This window comes from Clupea harengus, chromosome 14 (genome assembly GCF_900700415.2).
Source record: "Clupea harengus chromosome 14, Ch_v2.0.2, whole genome shotgun sequence".
Classification (NCBI taxonomy): domain Eukaryota; kingdom Metazoa; phylum Chordata; class Actinopteri; order Clupeiformes; family Clupeidae; genus Clupea; species Clupea harengus.
In genome coordinates this window covers 7,414,837-7,442,777 of record NC_045165.1, presented here as the reverse complement: position 1 = coordinate 7,442,777, position 27,941 = coordinate 7,414,837, and the positions used below count along the sequence as shown (strand labels likewise).

Sequence of the window (27,941 nt, the reverse complement as noted above, 5' to 3'; positions counted from 1 at the left end):
TTGCTTCTTTTCTTAGGTGTGTGTGTGTGTGTGTGTGTGTGTGTGTGTGTGTGTGTGTGTGTGTGTGTCTGATGTTCGGTATGAAGGTTTAGTTTGCTTGTGTGTGTTTGTATGATATGGGCAAATGTATGAGTGATCTATTAAGGTGTTTATGGACACAGTGTTTATTTAGTCTGAGTGGATATTAGCCTTGAGAAGTGGCTAGGTTTTGAGGGAGTGTGTGTGTGTATGTGTGTGTGTGTGTGAGAGAGAGAGAGAGAGAGAGAGAGTGTGTGTAAAGGGGGTTTATTAGGGTGTTTATGGATGGTATTTGTATGTTTACTATGGACATTAGTTAGGTGAAGTGGTTTTCACGTGTGTGTGTGTTTGTGTGTGTGTGTGTGTGTGGATGTGGGTGGGTGCATTCGTATGTGTGCTTGTGTGTGAGTGTGACTATATGTGTGTGTGTCTGGTCTGAACTCCCACAGGACCTGTGCGGTTACCAGGGAAAACTTTGGTCAATATTAATATGCTTCCTGAGTTGTCTGGTTTACACACCTCTGCCACAGACACCCACACACACATACACACACACACACACACACACACACACATACATACATGAAAATTCGTAAAAACTCATGTTGTTTTACAAAATGTTTGTGTATTAATTAATTAATGGTAATGAGATTCCAGTCATTTAAACACACACATACACACACACACACATACATACACTATATTGCTCCTAGTTAAAATGCTCTCTCTGTTGTCTGGTTTTCCCTGCTGAGTGCAACCACACACACACACACACACACACACACACACACACACACACACACACACACAGACCTACACACGCACACGCACACCGTATTAGTCCTAGTCAGGATCCATCTCGACCATGTCCAGTGCACCAGTAACTCTAGCTGACATGTTACTACCGGGCCAGACTGACCCACACTGACCCATGTTGACCACATCAACACAGCCAGCTGACCAGGAACAGCTAGCCACTAACAAATGTCTGTATGCACATTCATACATACACACACACACACACACACACACACACACACACACATACACACACGCACATGCATGCACATGCACACACACATATACACACACGCACATGCACGTGCATGCACACACACACACACACACACACAGACACACACATATACACACACACACACATATACACACACACACAAACACACATATACACACACACACAAACACACATATACACATCCGCTGCTGTAATTCCCTAATTTGTGTTTGGGTTTGGTGTGACAGTCCTGACTAACGACTGCCCTACGGTCAAACACTAACATGCCTGCCCACCTCAGTTCAGCCAAGCTCAGCTCGCCCATCCAGAGCCACACACACACACACACACACACACACACTAACACACACACACACACACTCACTCAGGTGGTTCTCTTTCAGTCCCGTTATTACACTCCTCGCACTTACGGTGGATAACATTTAACGTCATTTAATCTCATCAGCTCTGACGGCCCGGCTCTCATACCTGTGTGTGTGTGTGTGTGTGTGTGTGTGTGTGTGTGTGTGTGTGTGTGTGTGTGTGTGTGTGGCGTTGCCAACTTGGCTGAGATGGTGGTGAAACAGAAAAGTCTGCATTCAAGACTTTTGATTCGGTATAATATAGCAAGACATTTTAACAGTCAGCACCATTGGTACTTTTTTATTACACACAGATTTTTGTATTCTATTCTAGATGCCAGTCTTGCGTTACTGTGTTTACCTGTATCTGTGATGATTCCAAGCTAAGGTCTGGAGTGCATTTATGTTCAGCCACTGGGTTAGGCCACCATAATGTAACTCTAACCAGTATATTTCTCCTGTTTATTTGAATCTATTGTTTCATTTAATAAATAAGTGTATCCAGCAGACAGTGCCTGAAATATCACTATATAAAACGTTGCTGATCTACTCTAACTCTAACTGATGTAATTCTCTAACAATTCATTTTTGTTTTTTTCTTTCTTTTTTTGATAATTTAAGTAGCAACCGATTTTGTATATATTTCAGTTTTCCATTTTGCCAGGAAGCTTAATTTTATTTTCATTGTAATCAGTAATCAGTAATCAGTATCAGCGGTCGGCTGTAGGTAAAGAAGCTCTGGGCTAGTCTGATGCTCACGTGGAACACTATTTGGGCTCTAATAGGTCATCCGGACCCACTGTTCCGTCTCCTCCTCCTCCTCCTCCTCCTCCTTCTCCTCCTCCTTCTCCTCCTCCTCCTCCTCCTCATCCTCGGTTTCCACAGCTGTCTGTGCAGACATGCTATAAGACTCAGCAGATGGATGACACCAGACTATTCTTACTTTCCTGAAGTCGTTTTCTTTAACAAACTAATATTTTGTATTGCCCTGTCTTTATCTGTGTGTGTGTGTGTGTGTGTGTGTGTGTGTGTGTGTGTGTGTGTGTGGCGTTGCCAACTTGGCTGAGATGGTGGTGAAACAGAAAAGTCTGCATTCAAGACTTTTGATTCGGTATAATATAGCAAGACATTTTAACAGTCAGCACCATTGGTACTTTTTTATTACACACAGATTTTTGTATTCTATTCTAGATGCCAGTCTTGCGTTACTGTGTTTACCTGTATCTGTGATGATTCCAAGCTAAGGTCTGGAGTGCATTTATGTTCAGCCACTGGGTTAGGCCACCATAATGTAACTCTAACCAGTATATTTCTCCTGTTTATTTGAATCTATTGTTTCATTTAATAAATAAGTGTATCCAGCAGACAGTGCCTGAAATATCACTATATAAAACGTTGCTGATCTACTCTAACTCTAACTGATGTAATTCTCTAACAATTCATTTTTGTTTTTTTCTTTCTTTTTTTGATAATTTAAGTAGCAACCGATTTTGTATATATTTCAGTTTTCCATTTTGCCAGGAAGCTTAATTTTATTTTCATTGTAATCAGTAATCAGTAATCAGTATCAGCGGTCGGCTGTAGGTAAAGAAGCTCTGGGCTAGTCTGATGCTCACGTGGAACACTATTTGGGCTCTAATAGGTCATCCGGACCCACTGTTCCGTCTCCTCCTCCTCCTCCTCCTCCTTCTCCTCCTCCTTCTCCTCCTCCTCCTCATCCTCGGTTTCCACAGCTGTCTGTGCAGACATGCTATAAGACTCAGCAGATGGATGACACCAGACTATTCTTACTTTCCTGAAGTCGTTTTCTTTAACAAACTAATATTTTGTATTGCCCTGTCTTTATCTGTGTGTGTGTGTGTGTGTGTGTGTGTGTGTGTGTGTGTGTGTGTGTGTGTGTGTGTGTTAATGCATGAGAGGGAGAGTGTGTGTGTGTTTGTGACGGAGAGAGAAAGGGAGAGCGAAATGTGTTTGTGTGCTGCTCACTTCATTTTTCTCTCTTTGTGTGGTTTTCTTTTCATGTATGTGCCTGCCTTTGTTTATGCTTTTTTTTCAGTGTGTGAGACTGTATAGGAGAGCTGTGTGTGTGTGTGTGTGTGTGTGTGTGTGTGTGTGTGTGTGTGGCTCTCCTCCTCCATTTTCTCAAAAGGAAAAGGCTCATGTTCTCTCTCTAACTTGTCCCTGTAGAGGGTCAATTGCAACCAGTTGGCGGCCAGTCTGCTCCAAAGTAAACATTTGGAGAGGAGGGACTGCACATGCAGGTACCTGGGGCCTTCTGGCCTACTGTGTGTTCTCTGGCTCTCCTCCCCCTCCATATCTAAACTCTCTCTCTCTCCCTCTTTCTCTCACTCACTCACTCACTCACTCACTCACTCACATACATCCCCCCCCCACCCCCAGCCTCTCTGCCGTCCAACATTGACAGTGCCACACACACTACCAGATGCATACACTCTCATACACACTCTCAAATGCACACACACACACACACACACACACACACACACACACACACACACACACCCGTCTCTCTGCCTTCCAACATTAACAGCACCACATACACTACCACATGCATACACTCTCACACACGCACACACACACACACACACACACACACACACACACACACACACACACACTCACAATCACCCTCAGGGCAAAGACTTCTCCTTGGCTTTTTCAGGGATCCCAACAATGTTCCCGTGAGAGTGTCTGTGTGTGTGTGTCTCGCTGGTGTGTGTCTAACTGTGCATATTTATAAATGAGTGACAGTGTGTGTGTGTGTGTGTGTGTGTGTGTGTGTGTGTGTGTGTGTGTGTGTGTGTGTGTGTGTGTGTGGACAGATCCAAGTGGTCACTTGTCTGTCAGCATGCAATAGCATTCAGGAGTCACACAGTGTACACAAAGGTGGTCTGCAGTGTCCGTGATGGTATTACGTCTATGTTTGTTGCGGTACCTGTTGTAAGTTAGGGTTAGGTCAGGGCGAGGAGGTGTGTTTTTGTGGGTGTGTGCATGCGTGTGTGTGTTTTTGTGGGTGCGTGTGTGTGTGTGTGTGCGTGTGTGCTGTTGTGCGTGCGTGCGTGTGTGTGATTGTGTGTGTGTTTGTGTTTTGAGAGTGATGTTTGGTGACTGGTTTAACTGTAGGAGCGTGGGAGGCCAGGAGCAGTCAGGACAGTTCAGCTTAGACGCCATAAATCAAAGGTGGCCGGCTGCTGTATCAACACACGCACAACCACACATTAGCATGACACACACACACACACACACACACATACACAACCACACATTAGCATGACAAGTTCCTCCTTAACATAATGCATTCAGGCCTGTCTTGAAGCAATTTCTTCTCTCCCGACCAAGCCTCTGTGCATTATTGTGTGTGTGTGTGCGTGTTTATGCGTGTGTGAGTGTGTGTGTGTGTATGAGCGAGAGAGGGACAGAGACCTTAACTGACCATGTCATTCATTCTTCACTAGAATAGTCAACAGTAGGAGGACTTTGAAATATATTGTGGAATTATGTCATTTCTAGTAAACACTTCAATACACAATCTCAAGTGAAACAACAAGTATCACATTTTTCACAGAGAATAGGACTCCTTAGACCATTCAAGAGGACTCAGTAAAAGTGTGTGTGTGTGTGTGTGTGTGAGAGAGAGAAAGAGAAAGAGGGAGTTCAGCAGAAGGGGAGGAGAGGAGGCGGGGGAGCATGCAGGTGCTTATAATTTGCAGGCCATGATAAATCATTGTTGTGTTTGGAGATGACGGCTTGTTTAATGGATCTGTCCATCTCCCCTCTCCCTCCCCCTCCCCGTCCTCGCCAAGCAGGTCACAGCGTGTTCCGCGTGTTACTCAGAGGCTAATCCACACACACACACACACACACACACACACACATTCACTCTCACGCACTAACAGTGATCCCCCACGCAAAGATACACACACACACACACACTCTCACTCTCACTCTCTCTCTATCTCTCTCTCGCTCTCTCTCACACTCACACAGATCCCCCACACCCACACACACACACACACACCCTCTTGCACACACATATGCACAAGAGTCTACGCTCTCGCACAAAGACATGCTACCATTTCAATGAGCTTATATTCACATTCACACACTTGGATCCACATTCACATTCATGCACAAGCATTTCCCCTCATCTGCTCTCTTCATTGCGCCTTCAGGCAGATGTGCAGACAGATGTGTACACACAAGTAGATATGTGCTACATGGAGATATTCCTTTCAACAACAAACACAGACACGTTCATGGTTCATACACACTCATACACACTCACACCACACACACACACTGAGGGATCATGTGTGTGTGTATGTGTGTGTGTGTGTGTGTGTGTGTGTATGTGTGTGCACGCTCCTGTGTGTTTGCTTTGGGTAGCGGGCTGGTCAGTGTAGGCCGTAAATCAGAGGCTTCCCTGATGGCCCCCTGACAGACAGGAAGCTAATCTGTCCCCTGTGTGCCATTGCAGTCTACCTCCCAAATAGCAAGATCTCCTGCTGCTGCCCTCATCTTGTCCTCCAGCAGCAGCAGCAGCAGCAACACACACACACACACACACACACACACACACACACACACTCACACTCACAGAGTCTCTCACTTTCTCACACACACACACACACACACACACACACACACACACAGTCTCTCTCTCACACACACACTCACACAGTCTCTCTCTCTCACAGACACACACTTTAGAAGGGTCAAGCAGCCTTCTTCTCACGAGCAGAGCCACAGCAACAGACACACACACATGTTGAACATAAAGTGCTCAAGCCAGTGTCAAGAGTTCATTGCAGACATCTGTCATAGCAGAGGAGAGAATGGGAGAGAAAGTGAGGGAGAGATACACATCGGTCAGAGGGTGGTGAGATTGTGAACCAGCCCAGAAATGCCACTTCCTCCTTCAATGGTCCATTCATCCTGCCTCACTTCCTGTCCTACCTAAGATCCTGGGAGTTCAGCTGCCAGCTCTGCTGCAGCATCCACATAGCCACCCATACAGCCACATGCAGACCCCCCCCCCCCCCCACACAAACACACACACACACACACACACAAACTCCCAACAGGCTCTACTCATCCCACCCCAAAGATAGACACCTTAAGTCTTCCCCCTATGACCTATTTCTCTTCTTGTCTGTGTTCCTTTCCCAGTTAGTTTTTTACAACATGTCTTCATTTTCTCTCTCTCTCTCCATCTCTCTCTCTCTCTCTCTCTCTCTCTCTCTCTCTCTCACTCTCTCACTTACACACACACACTCATCAGTGCCACCCAGGGAGAAGATTATACCATCCTGTGCAGCATCCCCCTTGGGCCTGTACATCATAGCAGCAAACATCCTCCTCCTCTGTCTGTCCCTGTCCTCCTCTCTACACCATCTCCCACTTCAGACCCCCAGTTTCCTCATCCCTGCTACACGACATGCAGACACACACACACACACACACACACACACACACACACACACACACACACACACACACACACACACACACACACACAAACACACAAACACAAACTCCACTCATCCCAGACCCAAAGCTTCCTCATCCCTGCTACACGACATGCAGACACACACACACACACACACACACACACACACAAACAAACACACAAACACAAACTCCACTCATCCCAGACCCAAAGCTTCCTCATCCCTGCTACAGGACATGGACTGAGCTCACACAACGTCCAGCCACAGTCTAGTCGAACCAAGTGACGTACCTTGATGGTGTGACCTATTGGTGACCTATTCACCTCCACAGGTGATGCTGGATAGCCTATAGGTGATTGGCTTGAGCAGGGCGGTCTATGCCCCCCTGAGCCAGCCACAGGACACGGGAGCTTGGGCTGATTCCTGTGTGACTTCCCAGCAGCGTCTTCAACCCGTGGCCCTGGCCTGCGTGGGCCTCCTACCCCATCATTTCCAAGTAAAGCAGGCTATTTCCAGCACCTCTGGGGTTTCTCGAAACTTCTGCCGTGGCTTTTTAAGACTGCTTCGTCACTGGCTGTTCTATCTCTCTCTCTTTCTCCTTTTCTCGCTCTCATTCTCTGTTTTTTTGGGCTCTATCCATAAATCTCCCTGTGTTCACTCGCTCCCGTCCCTCACCGCACTACACATCCCCAGCTCTGCAATTTCCAATGTGGGTAGATAAAAAAAACAACCCAACACTCACCATTTGAGCTGCTGTCAGAAACGTAGGTCCGTTTTGAGAAATTGCAGGACGAAAAAGATGAAATGCATGGAGCGGTGAAGTTGGAGTGTGTCCAGTCGCAAGATCCTGACCCTCTCATTACAGAGTTATGCTTCTTGTTTGTGTTCGTGCGCTTGAATTTCATTAGGCCAGCCATCGGGGGGACGTGCATTCTTAGACCTGTCACAAGGCTGGATGTGTCTGTCTCAGGGATATCTTTCAGAGAGCAGGTCCATTGATGTCACTGCCGACGGCATGGTGAGATGGTTTGACTTGACATGCCAGTTGTGCTTGCACTTCTGAATGAACTCTTTTCTCTCTCTCTCTCTCTCGCACTCTCTCTTTCTTTTTTTCTCTGTCTCACTCTCTCTCTCTCTACCTACCTCTTTGTGATTGTATGTATGTGTGTGTGTGTGTGTGTGTGTGTGTGTGTGTTTGAGAAAAAGAGAGAGAGAGTGAGAGTGAAAAGCTCTATGGATGTCCCTGTCGTCCTACAAGTTGGAAATGTGCCTTGTCCTTATTCATGAACCCTGCTAACTGACTACAGCCAAACAAAGATGATAGAACACACACACACACACATACCTTATTCACTATGTGATCATAGGAATATTTAGTGTCAGTCATGCTTTTGTGTGTGTGTCTGTGTGTGCAGTTTGTGTCTCTTTTTTCAAGAAATTGAAGTTGCAGTTTGCATTTACATTTAGTCATTTAGCAGACGCTTTTATCCAAAGCGACTTACATATGTGCGACTTACAATGTATACACATTTTACATTTACACTGATGGCACACTGCACATCAGGAGCAATTAGGGGTTCAGTGTCTTGCTCAATGACGCTTCGACAGGGAATCGATCTAGCAACCTTTTGATTACTAACCGACTTCTCTACCTCCTGTACCACTGTCGCCCATACCATTAACCATGACTACTCAGTGGTGGCGGTCATGGATCAGCATACTGTATTCCTAGATACTAACGACTCCTTAAAGGATGCATTAGGGTGTGCTATTATGGCCTTAGTTTATCGGATGATTTCGAAGAGATTTAGTGTTCTTTGCCACATCCACCCAGTGTCTGTGCTCACAGAGAGGGCTGTTTTGAAGAGGTGCCCTGTCAGAGCGAATGCAACAAGTCGCCTCTGAGAACATTGGGAATGGAACATGTCACCTCTGAGAACATTGGGAATTCAACATGTCGCCTCTGAGAACATTGGGAATTCAACATGTCGCCTCTGAGAACATTGGGAATGGAACTTGTCGCCTCTGAGAACATTGGGAATTCGGAGCTGAGAACTCTTCTTCTGCTCTGGCCTTCTGTGGCTACTTCCTGTCTGTCTTGAGACTGGCCTTTGGCAAATGGGCTCCCTTCTGATTCATGTACTGCTCAAGACTCATCCAGCACAGACCTCAGGTCCCAAACCACTCACCGCCTTCCATAACTCAATTAGGCTTACTTGCAGGCTCCAAAATCATGCAGAATTACTGAGACATCGCATAGTTGTGTCGTGGTTGTGACATGGCCATGGATCGTAATCATTCAACTGTGACATTTAACTCTTGCTTTTCTTGATTAGTTTCCTTTTTTGGTCTTTTATACTACTTAGGAAACTGTTTTTTTCAGCAGCGTATTTTCTTTGCTTTTTTTACTCTAGAATGTTTAGTATCACAAAGCTTTCTACAAATTGATGGGAGTTGCACAGTGTTTTCCACAAATATCTGTCACCTAAGCGTTACGTGGCGAACGCACAGTTTTATCAGGTTTGCTGCTCCCTGCAGGATTCGAACCTCTGACTCCGGCGTAGCAGGGATTACACTCTACCTCCAGGAATGTACAGCTCCCTGTGGCCCCGTTGAGGGGCAAAAACCCAGTCCACCAGAGGGACGCGGGGCGTTAACGAGTAATTACAGAATTTACTGGCCCATAATCAGCATCATTATCAGCTTTTATGGACTGTAGGTGACTTTTCGGACAGGAAGTGAACGGTCAATGTCAGGAAGTGCTCCTAGCGATCGGCCGGGGACTTTTCACGATGGAGCTCGCATAAGGGAGTGGATACTGTGCATCAGAATCTATGGAAAGAGATGATGAGATGAGTCTTTGGGCACTGCATGTTACAGAACATGAGACTTCTTGAGAAGGTATGGCCATTAAGTAAGGGATAATGTATAGAACGCCGGTCATTATCGGGAAAATAAGCCCCGAAAGGGCGAACAGCACCCCGACGCGAAGCGGAGGGGTGTTGCTTCGCCCTGAAGGGGCTTATTTTCCCGATAATGACCGGCGTTCTATACATTATCCCGCTTATTACACGGCTACTTGCCAAAACGAAAAAATAACTTAACACAGTGTGTCTTTTTATAATATTATTTTAATTACAATGTATTTGTTACCATTCGTGGTGTTAAAAAGCAGAGAAATAGTTCGCCAAAGACGTTGAACTTCAAAGACGTTGAAGATTCTTTAGAACACAGTTGCTCAACTGTCAGCTGAAACTCAAGATCAGATCAGCTGACATCGCTAAGCAACGGAATACACTGAGGTTGATAAATTACCGGACTACTTGCGGAGTGCTACGAAAGACGTGAATCCGAGGCAAAAAGGCCACTTCCCTTGACAGCGGTCAATTATGCATAGCAACGGTCAAATATGGAAAAATAGTTGACCACAGAACGTTGGGAAGCCCCATTCAAGTGAATGGAGCATTCTACAGCATTAAGAAGAGCCGTGTAATAAATAGAAAAAGGGTATTGTGACCTAGCACCTGACAAGCACCTCAGATCAATGGGTTTGGTTATCTTTCTGTTTTGAAATCCTTCATGGATGTCCCACTGACCTGATCGGTTCTCGTCATCACATCCCCGAGGGTTCCTCTTTCCAGAGAAGGAGACGTAGATGATTCTCTGATTGGATGGGTCATATGGGCTGGATCAGGGCCTTGGTCACAGACATAATCAATCAATTTCACTCTCTGCTTCTCTGTCTCCACATTGTTGCCACACGCCACACTCTCTGCCTTTGATCCTTCTTTTCCCCACCCCCCCTCGTCTCATCTTTCTGTCGTACCTCTCCACTAGGTGACAGTAATGGCCCAGCTCTTGTCCGGCATTTGTTAGGATGAGGGACCGCCACACGCTGCGTTTCATTCAGCACCGCCCGAGGAATGCTGCACTGAGGAGAGGAGGAGGAGGAGGAGGAGGAGGAAGGAAAAGAGCGATTCAGAGTGAAGAGAACTCTTGAAATTCATAAGAGGGGGGCCTAAGACTGAGAGAGAGAGAGAGAGAGAGAGAGAGAGAGAGAGAGAGAGAGAGGGAAGATGTGAAGGAGAGGAATGGTGGAGATGGTGGAGATGGAGGAGGCAGAAGGAAGTGGAACACAAGGCTTACTGAGAGATTGGTTTAGGCAGAGAGAGAGAGAGACTGGCTGAGCGAGAGAGAGAGAGAGAGAGAGAGAGAGAGAGAGAGAGAGAGAGAGAGAGAGAGAGGAGGTGATCACAGCTCTCCTTTGTGTGAGCGTCAGGCTGCAGTTAACAGATCGTGGGCCCCCACTAAAGCTTTACAGCCTATGCTGTGGCCCGCCAAGACCTTTGGCTCCTTCTGACCTCTCGCTCTCTATTTCTCTCTCTCTCTCTCACACAGACATGCGCACACGCACACACACATGCACGCACACACAGACATGCACAGACACATGCATACACTCATACACACATACACACACACACACACACACACACACACACACACACACACTCTTTTACACCTTTCTCTCTCTTAATATGGCTTTCAGCACTACTCTGCTGCATGCTTATACTATTTCCCACCCTTACATGAAGGTTAAATGGACTGGTGATTGTGTCGATTAAAAACAGCAGCGGTGACTGGTTCTGCTCTGGTTCTAACCAATCAGGCACTGCACAAAGGTGATTGGTTAGACTGAAGACTGAATGCAGTGGAGGTGAATCATGTCATAACTGAAGATGAATTGGTAATTGGTAAGATTGGTAATTCAAGAGAGGTGATCGATGTGAGCAGGACTTTAGGGGATGGCCTAAAGGTTAGAGATGCCAGAGAGACCTGCATAGATGTAGTTATAACGTCATAGACATAGTTTTGTGATTTTAAGTTTTGTTATGATTGTACAGAGATGAGGCGGTTTAAATGTAACTGGTTCGACTGCAACATGTGCTGCTTGGCTCTTTGTCTTGCAGGAAGTTTCCACTGATGTTATTCAGTGAATTCAGTGTCAGTGTCACTCATCCAGCTTTGTTAGACAGACTGTTTTCTCTTTTAGTCTTCCTCTTCAATGTCATGTTCAGCCAGAGATGAATGACTAATCATCAGTGAGTCTTTGGCAGGTCCATGTTTGTGCACTTGTCAACAGGATCCACTGATGCATACAATTCCAGTTAAAATGGGCATCGTTCCACCTGTTCATGTAAGTGATGGTGTACCAGTATGCTCTGGTGCCAGATATCTGACAATCAAACAGTTGACAACATTTCCTGGGAATTTGCAAATAACCACAGCTTCACATGTTTTTTGTTCATTTGAATTAGAAAAAACAATGAAAGTTTTGTTTTGTTGTTTTCTTCTTGGGAATGATGTGCTGCATATGAAGATTAAAATGGAAACCATTAAGTAGGAAGTGATACCTATGCATTGAAAATGAACAAAAATATCAAATGTCAATATAAAGCATGTGGATGAAGGAACCTGTGGGTTGACATAGACCACTCTTCATTTTGTGTCTTATAACACAAACATGGTGCTCACAGAACTTGTAATCGATGATCATAATCATTAACATGATATACTGTAAATCCTCAAATAAAGACCGGGATTCAATTAGAGACCGGGCTTCAGATAGTAGCCGGGGGCGTGGTCGATACGGACAAATAAAGGCCGGCCCCGAATACAAGCGGGGGTAAAAAAAAAGGTACCGGGTAGCCTATTTTACTGTAGCCTACCAGCATCAGTCCATCAGCACAAAGCAGACATCACAATTTAATTGAATGCATTTCATAAATAGCTACATGTTCTCCTCATGTTTAATGTTGTTGGCTAATTTCATGGCTGTTTGCAATGAAAAAGAAATGTTTCAGCCTACAAGGCGAATTTGTTATTATACAGTTGCTTGCCTAAACGATAGAAGACATTCCTCCAAAATACCTCTTTTTAATGATTTTGTTGCCGTTTCGTGATTTCCGCTAAGAAAAAAATGTTTTTCAGGCTAATAGAACTTTAACGTTCCAGGTGTTGCGTAGCAACCCATTACTTGCTGACTTCAAGTTACAATGACATTCTGCTACGTTAAATGACCGGACTTCTTGCAGAGTGATATGAAAGATGTGAATTAGAAGCACAAAACCTGTTGCCAATGACAGCGGTGATTAATTTTTCGCAGTGGTGAATATCAAGAAATTACAGACCTGCTAACGTTGGGGTGCCCGATTCAAATCAACGGAACTTTTTGGAACATTCTGAAGAGCCGTATAATAAGTAAGAAATAATGGCCTGCCCCTAATACAAGCCTGCCCCAAATACAGGCCGGTGCGCTGTGCAGCCTAAGTAAATAAAAGCCCCGGCCACTATTTGAGGATTTACGGTACGTGATGCACAGCAACCGTGCTTGAGTCCATATCATGTTGTGAATGTGCAAAACTTGTGAAAGCATTTTAATCCTCGGTTCACCCGCTGTGGTTTTGAAAGCAACACTGGTATACTTTGTACTTCCGATGTGTGTGTTATATGTCCAGTTTCACGCCTCTACAACCAGAAATGCAGACAAAGGATAACTTGGAGTATTTGGAAACTGGAGCAATTGGAGAGAAGTGACAAAGAAGTTTGAGAAAGCCAGACACGCTCATCACACACCTTCACCCTCAAGCTATGTCTTCTTTTTAAACAGACACTGACCTTGCCATTTAACCTCCTGCAAAAAGCACTAGGGCCCTATTTTGACGGCAAAAACAGCTGGTGAAAACAGCAGCGCTTGCGCACTGTTGCACAAGAAAGGACATTCCTCAGAGTGAGCAGTGCCAGGCATGAAGCGGGCAGTGCCAGGCTGAAGTGGGCAGTGCCAGGCTGAAGTTCATTAGTGAAAAGTTTGGTTAAAGATGACCAATAGCGTTGTTGAGCAATCCCTTTAAATTGAATGCGTCAGACAAGATTCCAATGTAAGAAGATAGCAATATCGGCGTGGGGCCTGGACAGTGTTTTCCAGGAGCGCTTTTACAAGGGATAAACCATAGTGCTTCTTCTGCTGTTGAAAACGATTACATTTGTATTTGTTGCTTGTAAGACCTGTTTTAAAAGGCCACAGCCCTTGCTGCTTAACGTGATGCATCCAATTGAATAATATAAATTCGTCTAACGGAACCCTTTTGCAACTTCGGAGTTAGACACTGAAACAGAAATTGTATAGCTTAGGCCTATGTATATGCTGAGATGTTAACTGTTTCAGCAGACATTCTTTAGTGCATTCACTCTTTAGTGCGTCTTGTGTGATCAGAAGAGGTCGGCGCTATTTTGTATGGAAATAAAGGTTCACAGATGGGTTCTCTTAGTAGGCTACTTTCACTCCTTTCCCCAACAACATACCCTTATGGTGCGATGATGCAAAAGAATGAACTTAAGCTTTTACTGCAACAGCATATTAGGTTTGTCTGGTATTTAACGGTAATTCAAATGAAATGTTATTCTTTACATGGTGTTTGTACCGCTGTGGGAACAAAATGGCGCCAAGTGTTACAGACCTTATTTCGTGCTCGGAACGCATTCTGTGCTATCAAATTCAATAATGTATTACTTTTGTCCACGAAAAACACATTAAAATTAGCATTAGCGCTGTGCCCGTGGAACACTGAACAGAGCGCATTTAGATGGGCGGAATGCACTTCTGACGTTACAGCGAAGATACTCATTTTTATAGACAAAAGTAAATCAGTCCACATCATAGATAGCCTAGACCATCGAATGTTCATTTTGTCCCCATAACCGTTCTGTTATAGCAGGAGGTATGATAGGTGCAGGAAAGGTGTTTGGTCTGATACATTTACAGAAGGAAGTCCGTCCAGAAAAACAAAGGCTGCCTGGACTTTCATAGGCATCAGTGTATTACATACAGTTTCTCACATGTGCTTTAGAATAAACTGATCCGGAGCCGTGATGGCATGTTTGTGGTAGTCATGAAAAGAGCCCTGCACACTGAGCAGAGGTGGCTAGAACACGGAATACTCTCTCAGTCACCTAAAGCTTACTGAAGAGAGCTTCCTCTCATCCGGCACCAGGAGCGAATTTAGGTTCCCACTTTTGGGGAGGCTAAGCCCCTAGATAAAACCTAATATTTTTCCTGTGACCCAGCAAAACTAGGAGGGTTTGGGGGCATGGTCCCCCATAAGACATTTTTGAAAATATCCTTTTAAATAGTGTCCTCTAGTGGGTTTTAGGAAGAACAATTTACAAATTAAGATTTAGAAATATGGCACAATAATAAACATATTGAAGACATCTGCTGAGATAGGTGCTAATTATACTGTAGCACAATCATTTCCAATGGTAGGGATTTGCAGCTCAAGTGAGTAGGTTAAAGTTGTAGGCTAGAGTTCACTTGCTAGTTATAGCTGGCTGAGCTACTGGCTAGCATACCCACAGGATCAATGAACTGGCATGATAAAAGAGAGCCACGACACCTATAATTAACTCGTGATGATTTAACAATTTTGTTTCTTTTACTATTTTAAACTTCATGTGCTATACCTTTTATATCCATCAGCTGATTATGGCAGCTTTCACCAGCTTGGGTCGGACAGTCGCTCTCAGTCTGTTTACTAGACGTTATCACCGTCTGTCTGCACGCCCTCGAGGCTCACTCACTCACTCATTCACTCACGACCAAACAGCCGTGCGCTTGACACCACAGTCTCAAACAGGCGGGATTCCTGTGCTACTCAAAACTATTTTATTTCTAACTCTAAAAATTAAACAAAATAAGTTTACCAAATCGGTTGTTAGGTGTGAATTTGACGATCTCAACATAAAAAAAAATAAGGACTAAGGGCTAAGGAAACTTTTGGGGGATCTCCAGCCCCCCCAAAAATAGGGCTAGATACGCCACTTTCCAGGACACTGTTCCCATCTACCTGGGCTGTAAGGGCCAAATCATGTCGTTTACAGTCATAAGCAAGTGTGTTCCTGAAAAATTGTCCATTTGTTCACCTGCTTCCTTTAACATCCAGTAGCCTATCACACCTCTATCCCTGGAGACTGGAATTAGTTGTTGAATTTATAAATATGACTACATACAATTACAACTTAACTGATAGATGGATTGGTTGATTCTTACGGCATTCTTCTTCTTATGGCATCTGCCTTTTGAGTATTACTGCTAGTAGTCACAGTGTTAAGAGACCGTGGACCGTGGAATATTCAGCGTAATTCGTTAATTCACAATGTTTTTTATATTCAATTTTGCTATAGTTGACTTGTTCCCTTAATGTGTCAGAGGACGGATGGATTTCCTTTCCTAAGCAATGGCTTATTGACTTAGTCACGGTATGTAGGCATAACACTTCACCTACTTTCTTCCTCTCTCTCAATCTCCAATCTTCAGTCTGTCTCTCACCTTGCTCTTCTCCTATCTCTCCTTTTCTCTTATTTTCTTTCCCCTTGCCTCATCTCTCTCTCTCTGTCTGTAGTCGTTTGTTTGGCATTTCTCAGCAGATGAAGCAGGTAGATGTGTGTGTGCGTGTGCCTGTGGTGTGCGTGTGTGCTGCTCTCTGCTGTGTGTATGGTAAGCATGTGAGCATTGATCCAAGTCTTACAATTCAGGGATCCCTGTGAAATTCAGCGTAAAAGCACTGGACTCTTTAAGCAGGTGCCGCTTTGGTTAACATGTTATAATGTTGTTTAGGAACCGTGACCATAGGATTCACTTCAGCATGATCTAAGTAGAAATGATTTGTGTTTTTTCATTTTTTTTTTTTTTTCATTTTGTAATGGCTTGGCTGAATAGCTGCATGGGTGTGATATTTTCTTTATCCATGTGAAAAAAATGATTACCTCAATTACAGAACTTCCCCCCCATGTTTATACACACACACACATACACACACACACACACACACACACACACACACACACACACTCTCTCTCTCTCTCGATGTAAACAGTGGAGGGATGTAGTACATGATGCCTCACAAGTCTGTGTAGATCCTGTTTTTGTCCGTATTTCCCCGCGGAATGGCGCTTGATTCCAAACGGAGAGGGACTCATTAACTGCCTGACGCGTCAGTCATAATGTCCCATCTGTGACCGGTACATTTGATAGATGAATGGTTTGTTCAGGGCCGTCCCTGCATGTTAGAGCCGTTTCTGCAGAAGTGAGGAATGACACACACACACACACACACACACACACTGAGAAAAAGTCTCTGTTTCTGCAGAAGTGAGGAATGACAGGTGTGTTATTAGTCACGATTAGAACGGCTCCTGCAACCACTCCCACAAACATTCAGAAGATCTGCAGCAGTGTGAATCATAGGGCAGAAGCCTCCTCCATCTGACTATATGCGAGTGGGGAGGAAGAAGACAGAGTCTTCCTCCAGGTCCAGGGGGAAATGGCCCGACGTTTCAGTAGAGGGATTTTATTTACTAATGAAACGTGTCGTGGAATGGACCAGAGCGCAAGAGAGATTCCCCAAATCAGCCGCGTTACAGACTGAATAAATAAATATGTAGTTTAATGTGATAAACAGTTCATGGAGTTTACAAATACATAATCAAAATGCTACTGTTTGTCCTGTGTGGTATTTATTTTTGTAGATAATTTACGCCAAATAATAATAATTTGTGAATTCACACATCAATCATATTCCACATAGGCTAATAGTGTGTAACACCCTCAGTGATCCTCGTCATGCTAACTACCCCCATGACATCTTACAGTGTGGGGCTTGCTGGGAAATTCATCCTCGGGGTTGTCGCGGTGACATGATGGATGGCACCTGCACAGCGTTGAGCAATCGCCAAGCATTGCAGTGGTGTTATTCTTTCGCACGTCTGCGTGGGAGCGTTTCTACGACTACCGCACGGGCCAAAACCAACCTCAGATAATGATCTCATCAGGGTGATGTACGATCCCCTATCAGACCATTAGGAATGCTTCAGCCCTCAGGAGATATGCCCAGTTTTAAGAAAGAGAGAAAGAGAGAGAGAAAGAAAGATTGTGAAATTAAAAGAGAGAAACTCCTGACTCTTCGGGCATCTGAAGATATATATTCGTTCTTCATACAGATGAAGAGTGTTTTTTATTCTCTCTTTCTCTCTCTCTCTCTCGCTTCTTTTCTTTTCTCTCTCTCTCTCCTGTTCGTTTTTCATTCATGGAATGTGACATTCCTGGCACAGACGTGTCTCCATATGTTCCCTCTTGTCACGTATGTTTTTTGGGGGAAATTTCCCTCCAGTGCCAAGAATTCCCATGTGTGTTCAAGCCATGTACCCTGGGAAGGCAGGAGGGCCGCCCCAATGTGGGCAAATTTGTTCACAGACGCAGACAAGCTGCTGTCGTCATGCCAACAGCCATGTAATTCAAATTCATAACTTGTGGCAACACTGAGGAAAAGGCCCGGGTCTCAAATGAGGTGGTGATGTTGTCGGACAGGCCGCCACAGGTGTGTGTGTGTGTGTGTGTGTGTGTGTGTGTGTGTGTGTGTGTGTGTGTGTGTGTGTGTGTGTGTGTGTGTGTGTGCGCGCGTGCGTGCGTTTCTCCAAGTTAAAGCATTCTCAGGTGATTGAGTGTGTCAACACCACTGTGAGACAAAGGCTTTTGGCTCAGTTATGGAATCCAACTGTATTTCTCCCTGTGAAATGTAACAACACAGCTGCAAACACCGACCAGATGACAAGTCCCCCTCTCCTTATCTCACTTCCCCTGTTCTGTCTTCTTTAAAACGGAGAGAGAGAGAGGGAGCGATAGAGAAAGAGAAAGAGAGAGGGAGGGAGGGAGGGAGTGAGTGGTGTTAAGTATTGTGTGGGAGCCAGAGGTTTTGCGTCCTCAGTGGTTAAACAGTAGCATGTGCTGACAGCCAGGGAACTCCCATGATGCAACAGGGGAACTCTTCTTTCACCCCACTCTACTTCTGCACATATGTATGTGTGTGTGTGTGTGTGTGTGTGTGTGTGTGTGTGTGTGTGGGTGGGTAGGCAAGGTTGTGTAAAGAAAGTGATTGTATGTAACATCTAAAGAAGATGGTGATGAATGCAGTTGTCCGTGGAACAAGGGAATACAGGTGTGTGTGTAATAGGTAAGGTTGGGTATTGTTTGCCTGCGTGTACGGATGAAGTGTATGTTTCTAATAGGCATGAGCCTATATGAGGCATGGTGATTGTGTGTGTGTGTGTGTGTGTGTGTGTGTGTGTGTGTGTGTGTGTGTGTGTGTGTGTGTGTGTGTGTAAAGATTGAGGGTTTTTTAGATGCGGCGCTGCTTTCCCTGGGGCCGTTTGTACTTCATAACTCTCAGCAACCCTCAGTTACTTTTATGGCTAAGACTTATGACCTATTAAGAGTCGACTCCGCACAGCGCGCAGTCTTGCTCCAAAGGTCTCTGTGTACAGACCCTCTCTCTCTTTCTCTCTCCCTCCCTCCCTCCCTCCCTCCCTCCTTCCCTCTCTTTCTCTACCTCTCTATCTCTCCCCTCTCCCTCCCTCTCTCTTTCTCTACCTCTCTCTCTCTCTCTCTCCCTCCCTTCCTCCTTCCCTCTCTCTTTCTCTACCTCTCTCTCTCTCTCCCCTTCTTCCTCTTTTTCCATTCCCATGTCTCCTCTGTTCGTTCCTCTCTCACTTAAAAAAGCCTTTCAATGAGCGGTCTGCTCGGCTGTGTTCTTTTCCGTCCGCCGCTCTTGGGGATATGATAATGCTCCTGCTGGAGTGGGAAATGAAGGAGAGGGAAAAGGAGGGATAGAGACAGAGGAGAGGGAAAGGAGGGATAGAGACAGAGGAGAGGGAAAGGTAGTGAGTGAGACTGAGAAAGAGTAAAAGCAAGTGGTGTGTGTGTGTAAGCATGTGATTGTGCGTGTGTGTGTGTGTGCGTGTATGTGTGTGTGTGTGTGTGTGTGTGTGTGTGACTGTGAGATTGTGTGTGACTGTGAGATTGTGTGTGTGTGTGTGTGTGTGTGTGTATGGGCATGTATATGTGCATGTGAGTGAGAGTGTGTGCGTGTGTGTATGTGTATGTGTGGACGCAGGAGCTGCCGGGGAATGGTGGTGGTGGTGGTGGCGGCAGCAGCAGCAGCATGGAGTTCATTAGCGGTAAATGAGTGACAGACGCACTCAGACTCCGGCTGCCACTCGCCTTTGATCTGTGGCCGCTCGGGCCATGTCCAGTCTACCCCAGCAATCAGGCCCACACGTGGCTACTGTGTTGTTCCTCACGCTTATTGTTTGAAGCTCAAAGGTGTGTGTGTGTGTGTGTCTGTGTGTGTGTGTGTGTGTGTGTGTGTGTGTGTGTGTGTGTGTGTGTGTGTGTGGTGTGTGTGTGCGCGCTTGCGTGAGTTCCAGTGTTTTGTGTATGTGTGTCTGTGTATGTCTGTCTACATTTATTTTGATTTATTTTGTGTGTGTGTGTATAATTATGGGTGTTTGTGTGCAATGTGCAGCAACGGTGGGTGTTTGTCTACTACTATATATCTGTGAGTGATTCAGAGTGTGTGTGTGTGTGTGTGTGTTGCAGAGTGTGTGTGTGTGTGTGTGTGTGTGTGTGTGTTGCAGAGTGTTTGTGTGTGTGTGTGTGTGTGTGTGTTGCAGAGTGTTTGTGTGTGTGTGTGTGTGTGTGTGTGTGTGTGTGTGTTGCAGAGTGTTTGTGTGTGTGTTGCAGTGAGTGCTGTGGACTCCTAACACATGCATGTTTGGCATGGCCTGCAGTTAGAACAGGTTATTATTGCTAGCCTCTCAGCCTCAAACGCAACTCCCTGTTTTGGATATCTGCTGACACCCAATGAAAAAGATGGCTTGAGACATTCATTAAATATATCCCGCCGATAAGCCAGTTAATGCAGCATGAAACTGCTCAGCTGGGACTCTCACATGCGCTCTCTCCATCGCTCCTTCCATCCCCCTCTCATTCCACCCTCTCTCTCCATCGCTCCCTCCATCCCCCTCTCATTCCACCCTCTCTCTCCATCGCTCCTTCCATCCCCCTCTCATTCCACCCTCTCTCTCCATCGCTCCCTCCATCCCCCTCTCATTCCACCCTCTCTCTCCATCGCTCCCTCCATCCCCCTCTCATTCCACCCTCTCTCTCTCCCTCTCTCTCTATCCGAATCTCAGAACCAGAGATCCGAGCTCCCAGAATCCCAGTGCTCATCTACTGAAAGAGAGAAAGAGAAAGAAAGAATGAGAGAGAGAGAGAGAAAGAAAAAGAAAGGGGGGGGGAGAGAGAGAGAGATATTAATTACTTTCCCAGCCTTTAATTAATGTTACATTAATCTCCCCGGAGATGGCCTGGCACAAAAGATGAATCAATCATAAACGTTATTATTTGTAGGGCACGGGAAACAATCCTGGTTTAATCATATCTCTCCATTCCTTTTTGGAGATAAGGACCAAGTGTGTGGTTTGGAGTTCATAACTCTCTTATCATCGGCTTATTTGTGTCAATCTATTCATCATAGTCATACGCCTTATGTCATCTTCGAAAAGCAGGACCACATTTGAAGCCTTTGAATTCACAGTTATTTATGTCCTTGACAAAATAGCTTTGTGAAAAACTGTCCCCAGATGTGTGTGTGTGTGTGTGTGTGTGTGTGTGTGTGTGTGTGTGTGTAGCATCATCGAGTGTGCTCTTCAATACTCGTCAGTTTGTCCCAACAGGAGGATAGCCTTACTCTCAGTCGTGCTTCATCAGTCGTGTGTTATCACTATTTGCATGGCAGCTTTTGTTGCAGTTCTGATGAAACCCAAGGACAAGGCTTAAACAAACTTTTTTCCACCCACATATAGGGCTCTTTGTGTAGAGACAAGGTTCTTCATGGAATGCGATCCCACGCAATCTCTCTTCGAAAGAATGCAAAATACCCAGCTCTTGTGGTTGTTTCCTAAAAACAGAACAGCAGATCGTAAACAGTACAGCGGTGTTGGTGATGTCAAGTCGCAGTCATGGTGTTGCCAAGGCGCAGAGATGCTGGCTAATGCTGTGCGTCAGACCTGCCAATACCATCTCCCAATTTAAGATTGGCCTGTGGACCGGGGTTTCTCCCCGGTAATTTTTTTTTTTGGTGATAATGACTTCCGAGAAAGCCCTGAAGGAAGCGCTGTCTTGTTTATAGACAGTATATTAAATGGAGCGCATTTGAGAGAAGCACACTGGGCCGCAGCTGTGTACACACGCAGGAATCTGTGAGCAGGGCCAGTCAGAAACCATGGCAGTGGTTCAGTTTGCTGTGCAGTTTGGATGAATGTAAGGTGCTAAGGTGTGTGTGTGTGTGTGTGTGTGTGTGTGTGTGTGTGTGTGTGTGTGTGTGTGTGTGTGTGTGTGTGTGTGAGAGAGAGACAGAGAGAGAGCAAGCATGAGAGAGGGGCGAAGATTTTGTGTTTGCATGTATTTGTGTATAGGTTGTAAATGCAATTTGTTTTCACTCTACACATTTACCTTGATCTTACCTGTGGTCAGTTCCTGGAGTATATGTATCCTATATGAGTCGTCAGCCACACATTAGCGTGTTACCACAGGACAAAGCTATGAATAACCTTGATGTCAGTCAGTCTCCAGTACTATCCTAAAGCCACAAGCAGCGCCAGGTGTTTGATAGTAAGTTCCAGCGACCAAACCTCACCTCTAACGAGTTTAACGTGAGGGGCCGTGGTCAAGGCAGTCCATTCTGGTGAAAGTCATTCAGACGGACTGTAATCACTCACAGTCTCCTCCTGACCCACGCCGCACTGAGCGGCGGCCATTTTGTGCCAGAACGCCAACCACATGGATGTCTACTGCAGTGGGGTGGCAAAGAGACAAAACCAGGAAGGAATGCAGTCGCCGGCCAAGTGGCCTCAGATGTGAGGCTGGATGACTGGCAGGGGAATTTAGGGAGTTGCGGGGGTGAGAGCCATAGACCTTTACGTTACTGACAGCGAGTGTGTACCTCAAGTGAAAACACACACACACACACACACACACACACACACACATACACTCAAACACACACTCACACATGGCCAGCAGACATCTGCGACTCTTTACTCCACTTTAGCAAATGTATATTTTTGGGTCCATTATACATGTGGATTTTGAGCTGATGAAATGTTTGCGGATTGTGTTGCTGTTAAGCACATGCCTGTTGTACATGCTAAATGAAGCTGTCTGAGCATGGGGGACCCGAGGAGTTCTGCTAACCCCTCACCACAATCTTACATCCACAGAGCAGTTTTACTCCTGACAAAAGGCTCATAGCATCTGGTGTGCGTGAGTGTGTGTGAGTGTGTGAGTGTGTGAGTGTGTGAGTGAGTGAGTGAGTGTGAGTGAGTGTGCGTGTGTGTGCGTGCGTGTGCGTGTGTGTGTGTGTGAGAGTGTGTGCGTGTTTGCATGAGTGTCTGGTGTGTGCTGCATCACAGTTTTTATTTTTTTTGCTTTGATTTATGAGTGTCAAAAGAGGATGAGTGACTGGTTGTGGTTATCTGAAGCATTTGTGATACGCTGTGAAGAGACATGTGATTATGGGAAACGAATGTGTCGGTAATATACACCCCTGATACATGCCACTTCACGCTTAATTATTTCCTATACTTGCAGTCATTGGAGTTGATTTTCCATCATATTTATTTTCGTGACATAGTTTAAGTTCATAGGCATTTATAGGTGCTTATTTGAAACGCAAATTTTCACTTCTGTATTTTGTATTGTGCAATGTATTGTGGCTTGCTCTGATTCTTTTTTTTATTTTGCTTGGATACTATCACTGGAAAACCATAAACTGTGTTATTTTTGTTAACTACAGTCTGGTATTAAACCATTTGCCAGCTCTTTGATACACAAGCAGCAGAACATTATAATATTTTAACAGGTAATAGTATATATAATAAAGAACAGTAGCAATATCACAATGTGTTTCATATTAATTATAGAAATAATGTATAGTATTCTATATTATTACATTTACATTATAAAGCATTATTTATATGTAAAATTCAGACAAGCAGAGGGACAAATTAAATAGAATATGAAATGAGTTGATGAATTGCTGACTTTCTATTTGTTTCCACAGGCTTGGTGGAGATCTGTCTCATGCATCCATTAGATGTGGTGAAAACAAGGTGAGACACACACACACACACACACACACACACACACACACACACACACTACAGAAGAATGGCAATGGCACACAGCATCAGGACTGTGTGTGATGATTAATATGATAAAAATGTAATGTGAAATATATGTTTTATAAAATAATATAATTTTAAAAAGTTGGAGACCGAGACCCAACGATGGTGGTGCATATTGTCCCCACGCAAATGGAGACCAGAGAGGTGCTGTGAGGTGGTGGTCATGACTCTCATGCATGTATATGGGCATGGAGCTGCTGTTAACAGATCGTGGGCCCCCACTAAAGCTTTACAGCCTGTGCTGTGGCCCGCCAAGACCTCTGACTCAGAGCACCACTCTGTGCCCCCTCTCTCTCTCTCTCCCTCTCTCCCTCTCTCCGTCTCTCCCTCTTTCTCTCTCTCTTTCTCTCTCTCTTTCTCTCTCTCTTTCTCTCCCTCTCTCTCTCTCCCTCCCTCCCTCCCTCCCTCCCTCCCTCCCTCTCTCTCTCTCTCTCTCTCTCCCTCCGCCCCCTGTTCCTGCTCATTTTCCCCCACTCAGACTGGGCAGCATTCCCCTTGTTTACTGCAGCAGTTTCTAGGTAAATAAACTTTTGAGACCTGCCCCCTTAAAAGGGATAAGATGTAGGCGCTTTGAAAGGGGTGTCACTGCCAGAGCAGACGTGCTGCAATAAATCTGTGTGTGTGTGTGTGTGTGTGTGTGTGTGTGTGTGTGTGTGTGTGTTTGTCTGTGTGTGTGTGAGAGAAAGACGTAAAGAGAGAAAATGCTTGTATTAACTGATATCTGATACCTTGGAGTCGTGTCGTGTGATTTATGTAGTCACGTTGAAGGTAAAGGCTTTATTACAGGTAAAGAGCTCTCTCTCTCTGTCTTATTTTCTCTCTCTCTTTTTCTCGTACTCCCAGGGTGAGGGTTAAAAGCACACTCTCTGTTTTCTTTGTAATGATCTTCCCTAAAAACGTGATAAAAGTCCCAATTGAAGTCTGACAGGTTTATTTATTTGTTTTGTTTTCATTTACTCTGTTTTTGTCTTTTGTTTTATCTTCCTCTTCGCATTTTCCTCCCTTATGTTTTCAAACATTATCAGGACGTTTAGAGGACAGGATGTAATCTGACAGTGTCTCTTTTCTCCTGCCGAGTGTTTAAACTTCAGACTCTTGTTTGTCATCATACTCCCCTCATCCCTGAACCACAGTAAGAATTCCCCTTATTACCTGAGCAGGGTTGACATGGTTCTGTTTAGGTTCTGACTGGACAGAATCTCTTCCATAACCAGCCAGTTATATGGTTCTGGAACTGGTCATGGTTGTCTTCGAGGTAGAAGAGGACATCCTGTTATCTATCTTTGATTGTGGGAGTTGTCATGACAACCTGCTCTGTATTCTTTGGTGAATCCTAGAGAAAGATAGAGGAAGCTTTCACACCTAATAGATGAGGAGGCTCTTGTTACACCACATCCCTAAGCTCTTAGCCTTTTAGGATCCTACACATGCATCTGCATTCGGTTTTCCTGTTTGATTTTAAGCATAAGGCACTGTCATGGAGACTCAGAGAGTTGTGTGCTTCATCAGGAGCCATTGCCCTGGTGTGCCCAGTAAACAGCGTGCCTTCCTCACCCTCTGCCCCCTGATTCACGCACCGCACGCTCCTCCCTGCTGGCAACAGATTGGAAAAACCTGGGGTCACCCCCTGGCAGCTGTAGTCATGACGACACGACTTCCATTTGATCCCAGCACGCATGAAAGTGCCGGGCCCAAGGCTTGATGGAGGACGGGGAGGGGTTTGACGAGCCCCTTTTGACTGATGACGTCCTGCCTTGCTGGGAGGCAGTGGCAGCAGTAAAGGGTTAGGTTAGTGGGGAGGATGCTCCTCCGGTCCGCTGCGCCCCTCCACCTCCACGACCTCCCACCTCCCCACCCCACCTCCCCCCACACCCAACCCACCCGCTGTTCGCTGAACCCCGTTGCCCCTCTGGTGGAATCCCTGAAACAAGCTTTAAACAGCGGGGCTCAAAGCCTCCTGGCAGAGGGGGGAGCCGGCCGAGTCTGTTAAAGCTGCACGAGGGAGGGCAGGTCAGAGCGCCCGGCACGCCCGTCATGCCCGTCACGCCTCACCCTGCCTCTGGTCAGCTCCGGCTCTGCTTCCATCTCCAGCACTTCCTGTCTCTTACATACACACGGCTCCTTTATGGGTATCTTTCTCTCTCTTTCTCTCTCTCTCTCTCTCTCTCTCTCTCTCTCTCTATCCCTCTCTCTATCCATCCTTTTCACTTACTCTCTCTATCCTGTTTTCTTCAGCTTTCCTCCTCACATGTTCTCTCACAGAGCTTGGAGCTTAGAGACAAATGCATTTCTGGACAAAATGTTCACTTTCTTGAGCTATGTGAACGTTTCCATTGTGCTGGCACTTGCCTTAACATATGTATATATTTCTACTCTCACAATATACTCTCACTATATATATAGTGTGTGTGTGTGTGTGTGTGTGTATATGTATATGTATATATATGGATATATATATATATCCATACATATATATATATATATCCACACACACTGTTTAGGAGTACATATCACAGTTGATGTTAAACATTTTAGAGCAAAAGCTGGTGATGTGTGGGGTGTGCCAGTTGATGCCAGTTGTGGTATGTGCTTAGTGGTCCTGGGCCACCCGGTCATGTGACCAGTGTCTGTGCCTGCCTGCTTCTCCTCCTCCCTCCAGGCCTCCCATCCTCCTGACACCTCCTGGCATCTCTTTCTCTCCTTTCCCTGTGTTCTCTGATCCCTCTCTCTCACCTCCTCTGCTCACCTCCTCTCCTCACATCTTCATGTGTCCTCCACTCGTCCTGTCACATCCTCCTGTATCTCCGCTTCATCAATGTATTTCTGGGGCGTTTTGTAGGACTTTCTATATGCTCTCTATTGGGATGAGAGGGGAGATTCTGGGGCGAGGGGGAGGGTGGAATGTTGGAACATGACCCAAGCCAGAACACAGGTCCTGTATAACTGCTACTGCTACTGTGAAGAGTACACACATGCATCTTGTTTCACCGTGACCAGCACCTCCACATACCTCCACCGCTCCTCGGCTCCTTTAGCTCATCTCATGTTCTCTCCTTATGGCTCCCCTCGAGGTGGAGGAACAGCCAATCTGAAACTTAAACATTAGACAGTAGCTGAGCCATCGACTCCGGCCTCTGGGTCAGCTTCGTGTACAGACACCCCGGTTCTCAGGGGGCATGCTGCAGAATAGCCGTGACTGGCCCTGCAGCTGCCTGAAGAAAAAACAGGAGACCACTTTGAAGTGCGGAAACAGCGTAAGGATGAGCAAGGCTCCCCCAGCAGCAGCAGGCAGCCCAAAGGGCCCTGGCCGTGCGCCGACGCAGCTGAGGACAGCGAGCGACCCCGGCGACCCCTGCGCCTGAAACTCGAGCCCTTAAGTTACTACTGCTCCACAGCCCCCTGCCTACATTGACCAGGCCATGGTAAAAACACACTGAGAAAGGTAGAGAGAGAGAAAAAAAGAGAGAAAGAGAGATGGAAGGGTGGACAACGCAGAATGCCAGGAGGCGTCCAACGGGCGCGAGAGAAAAACGAGTTCTCATCAAGTCCTTTATGGCGTCCTTAAAATGGGCCATTGCAGCTCACTGGGACCCTGTGCATTATTATTTATCATGCATGTGTTCGCGCCCTGTTGCATCTGTGTGGTTTAGTGACACCATCGTCCACACAGCCTGTTTTAAGTTTGGCTCGTAATGTGAAATGGCAAGCAGCGCAACAGGAGGTTTCACAGCTCCAGTCCAGGTCCTGTGGGTCCAACACGCCATCTCTATATGGTGAATCCCAGACCAGGCTCCTTTTAAGCGGACTGGCGAATGGAATCTATGGTAGATAAAGGCTTAGAAGTGCAGTCACAAATTAACTGAATGGGCCCTAATTTCATTGATTGGCAACATGGCTGGCAACATGATAGATAGATAGATAGATAGATAGATGGAT

The 27,941-nt window shown here is 45.6% G+C and overlaps 1 protein-coding gene across 3 annotated transcripts in view; it reads left to right on the top strand.

The window, feature by feature from the left end:
• slc25a21 (solute carrier family 25 member 21) overlaps nt 1-27,941 on the top strand; it is an 85,202-nt gene that overhangs the window by 35,024 nt on the left and 22,237 nt on the right. For all 3 annotated transcript variants that reach the window (XM_031580727.2, XM_012825003.3, XM_012825002.3), the window contains exon 3: nt 23,882-23,930. In XM_031580727.2, coding sequence (XP_031436587.1) covers nt 23,882-23,930 — 49 coding nt within the window. The remainder of the gene's footprint in view (nt 1-23,881; nt 23,931-27,941) is intronic.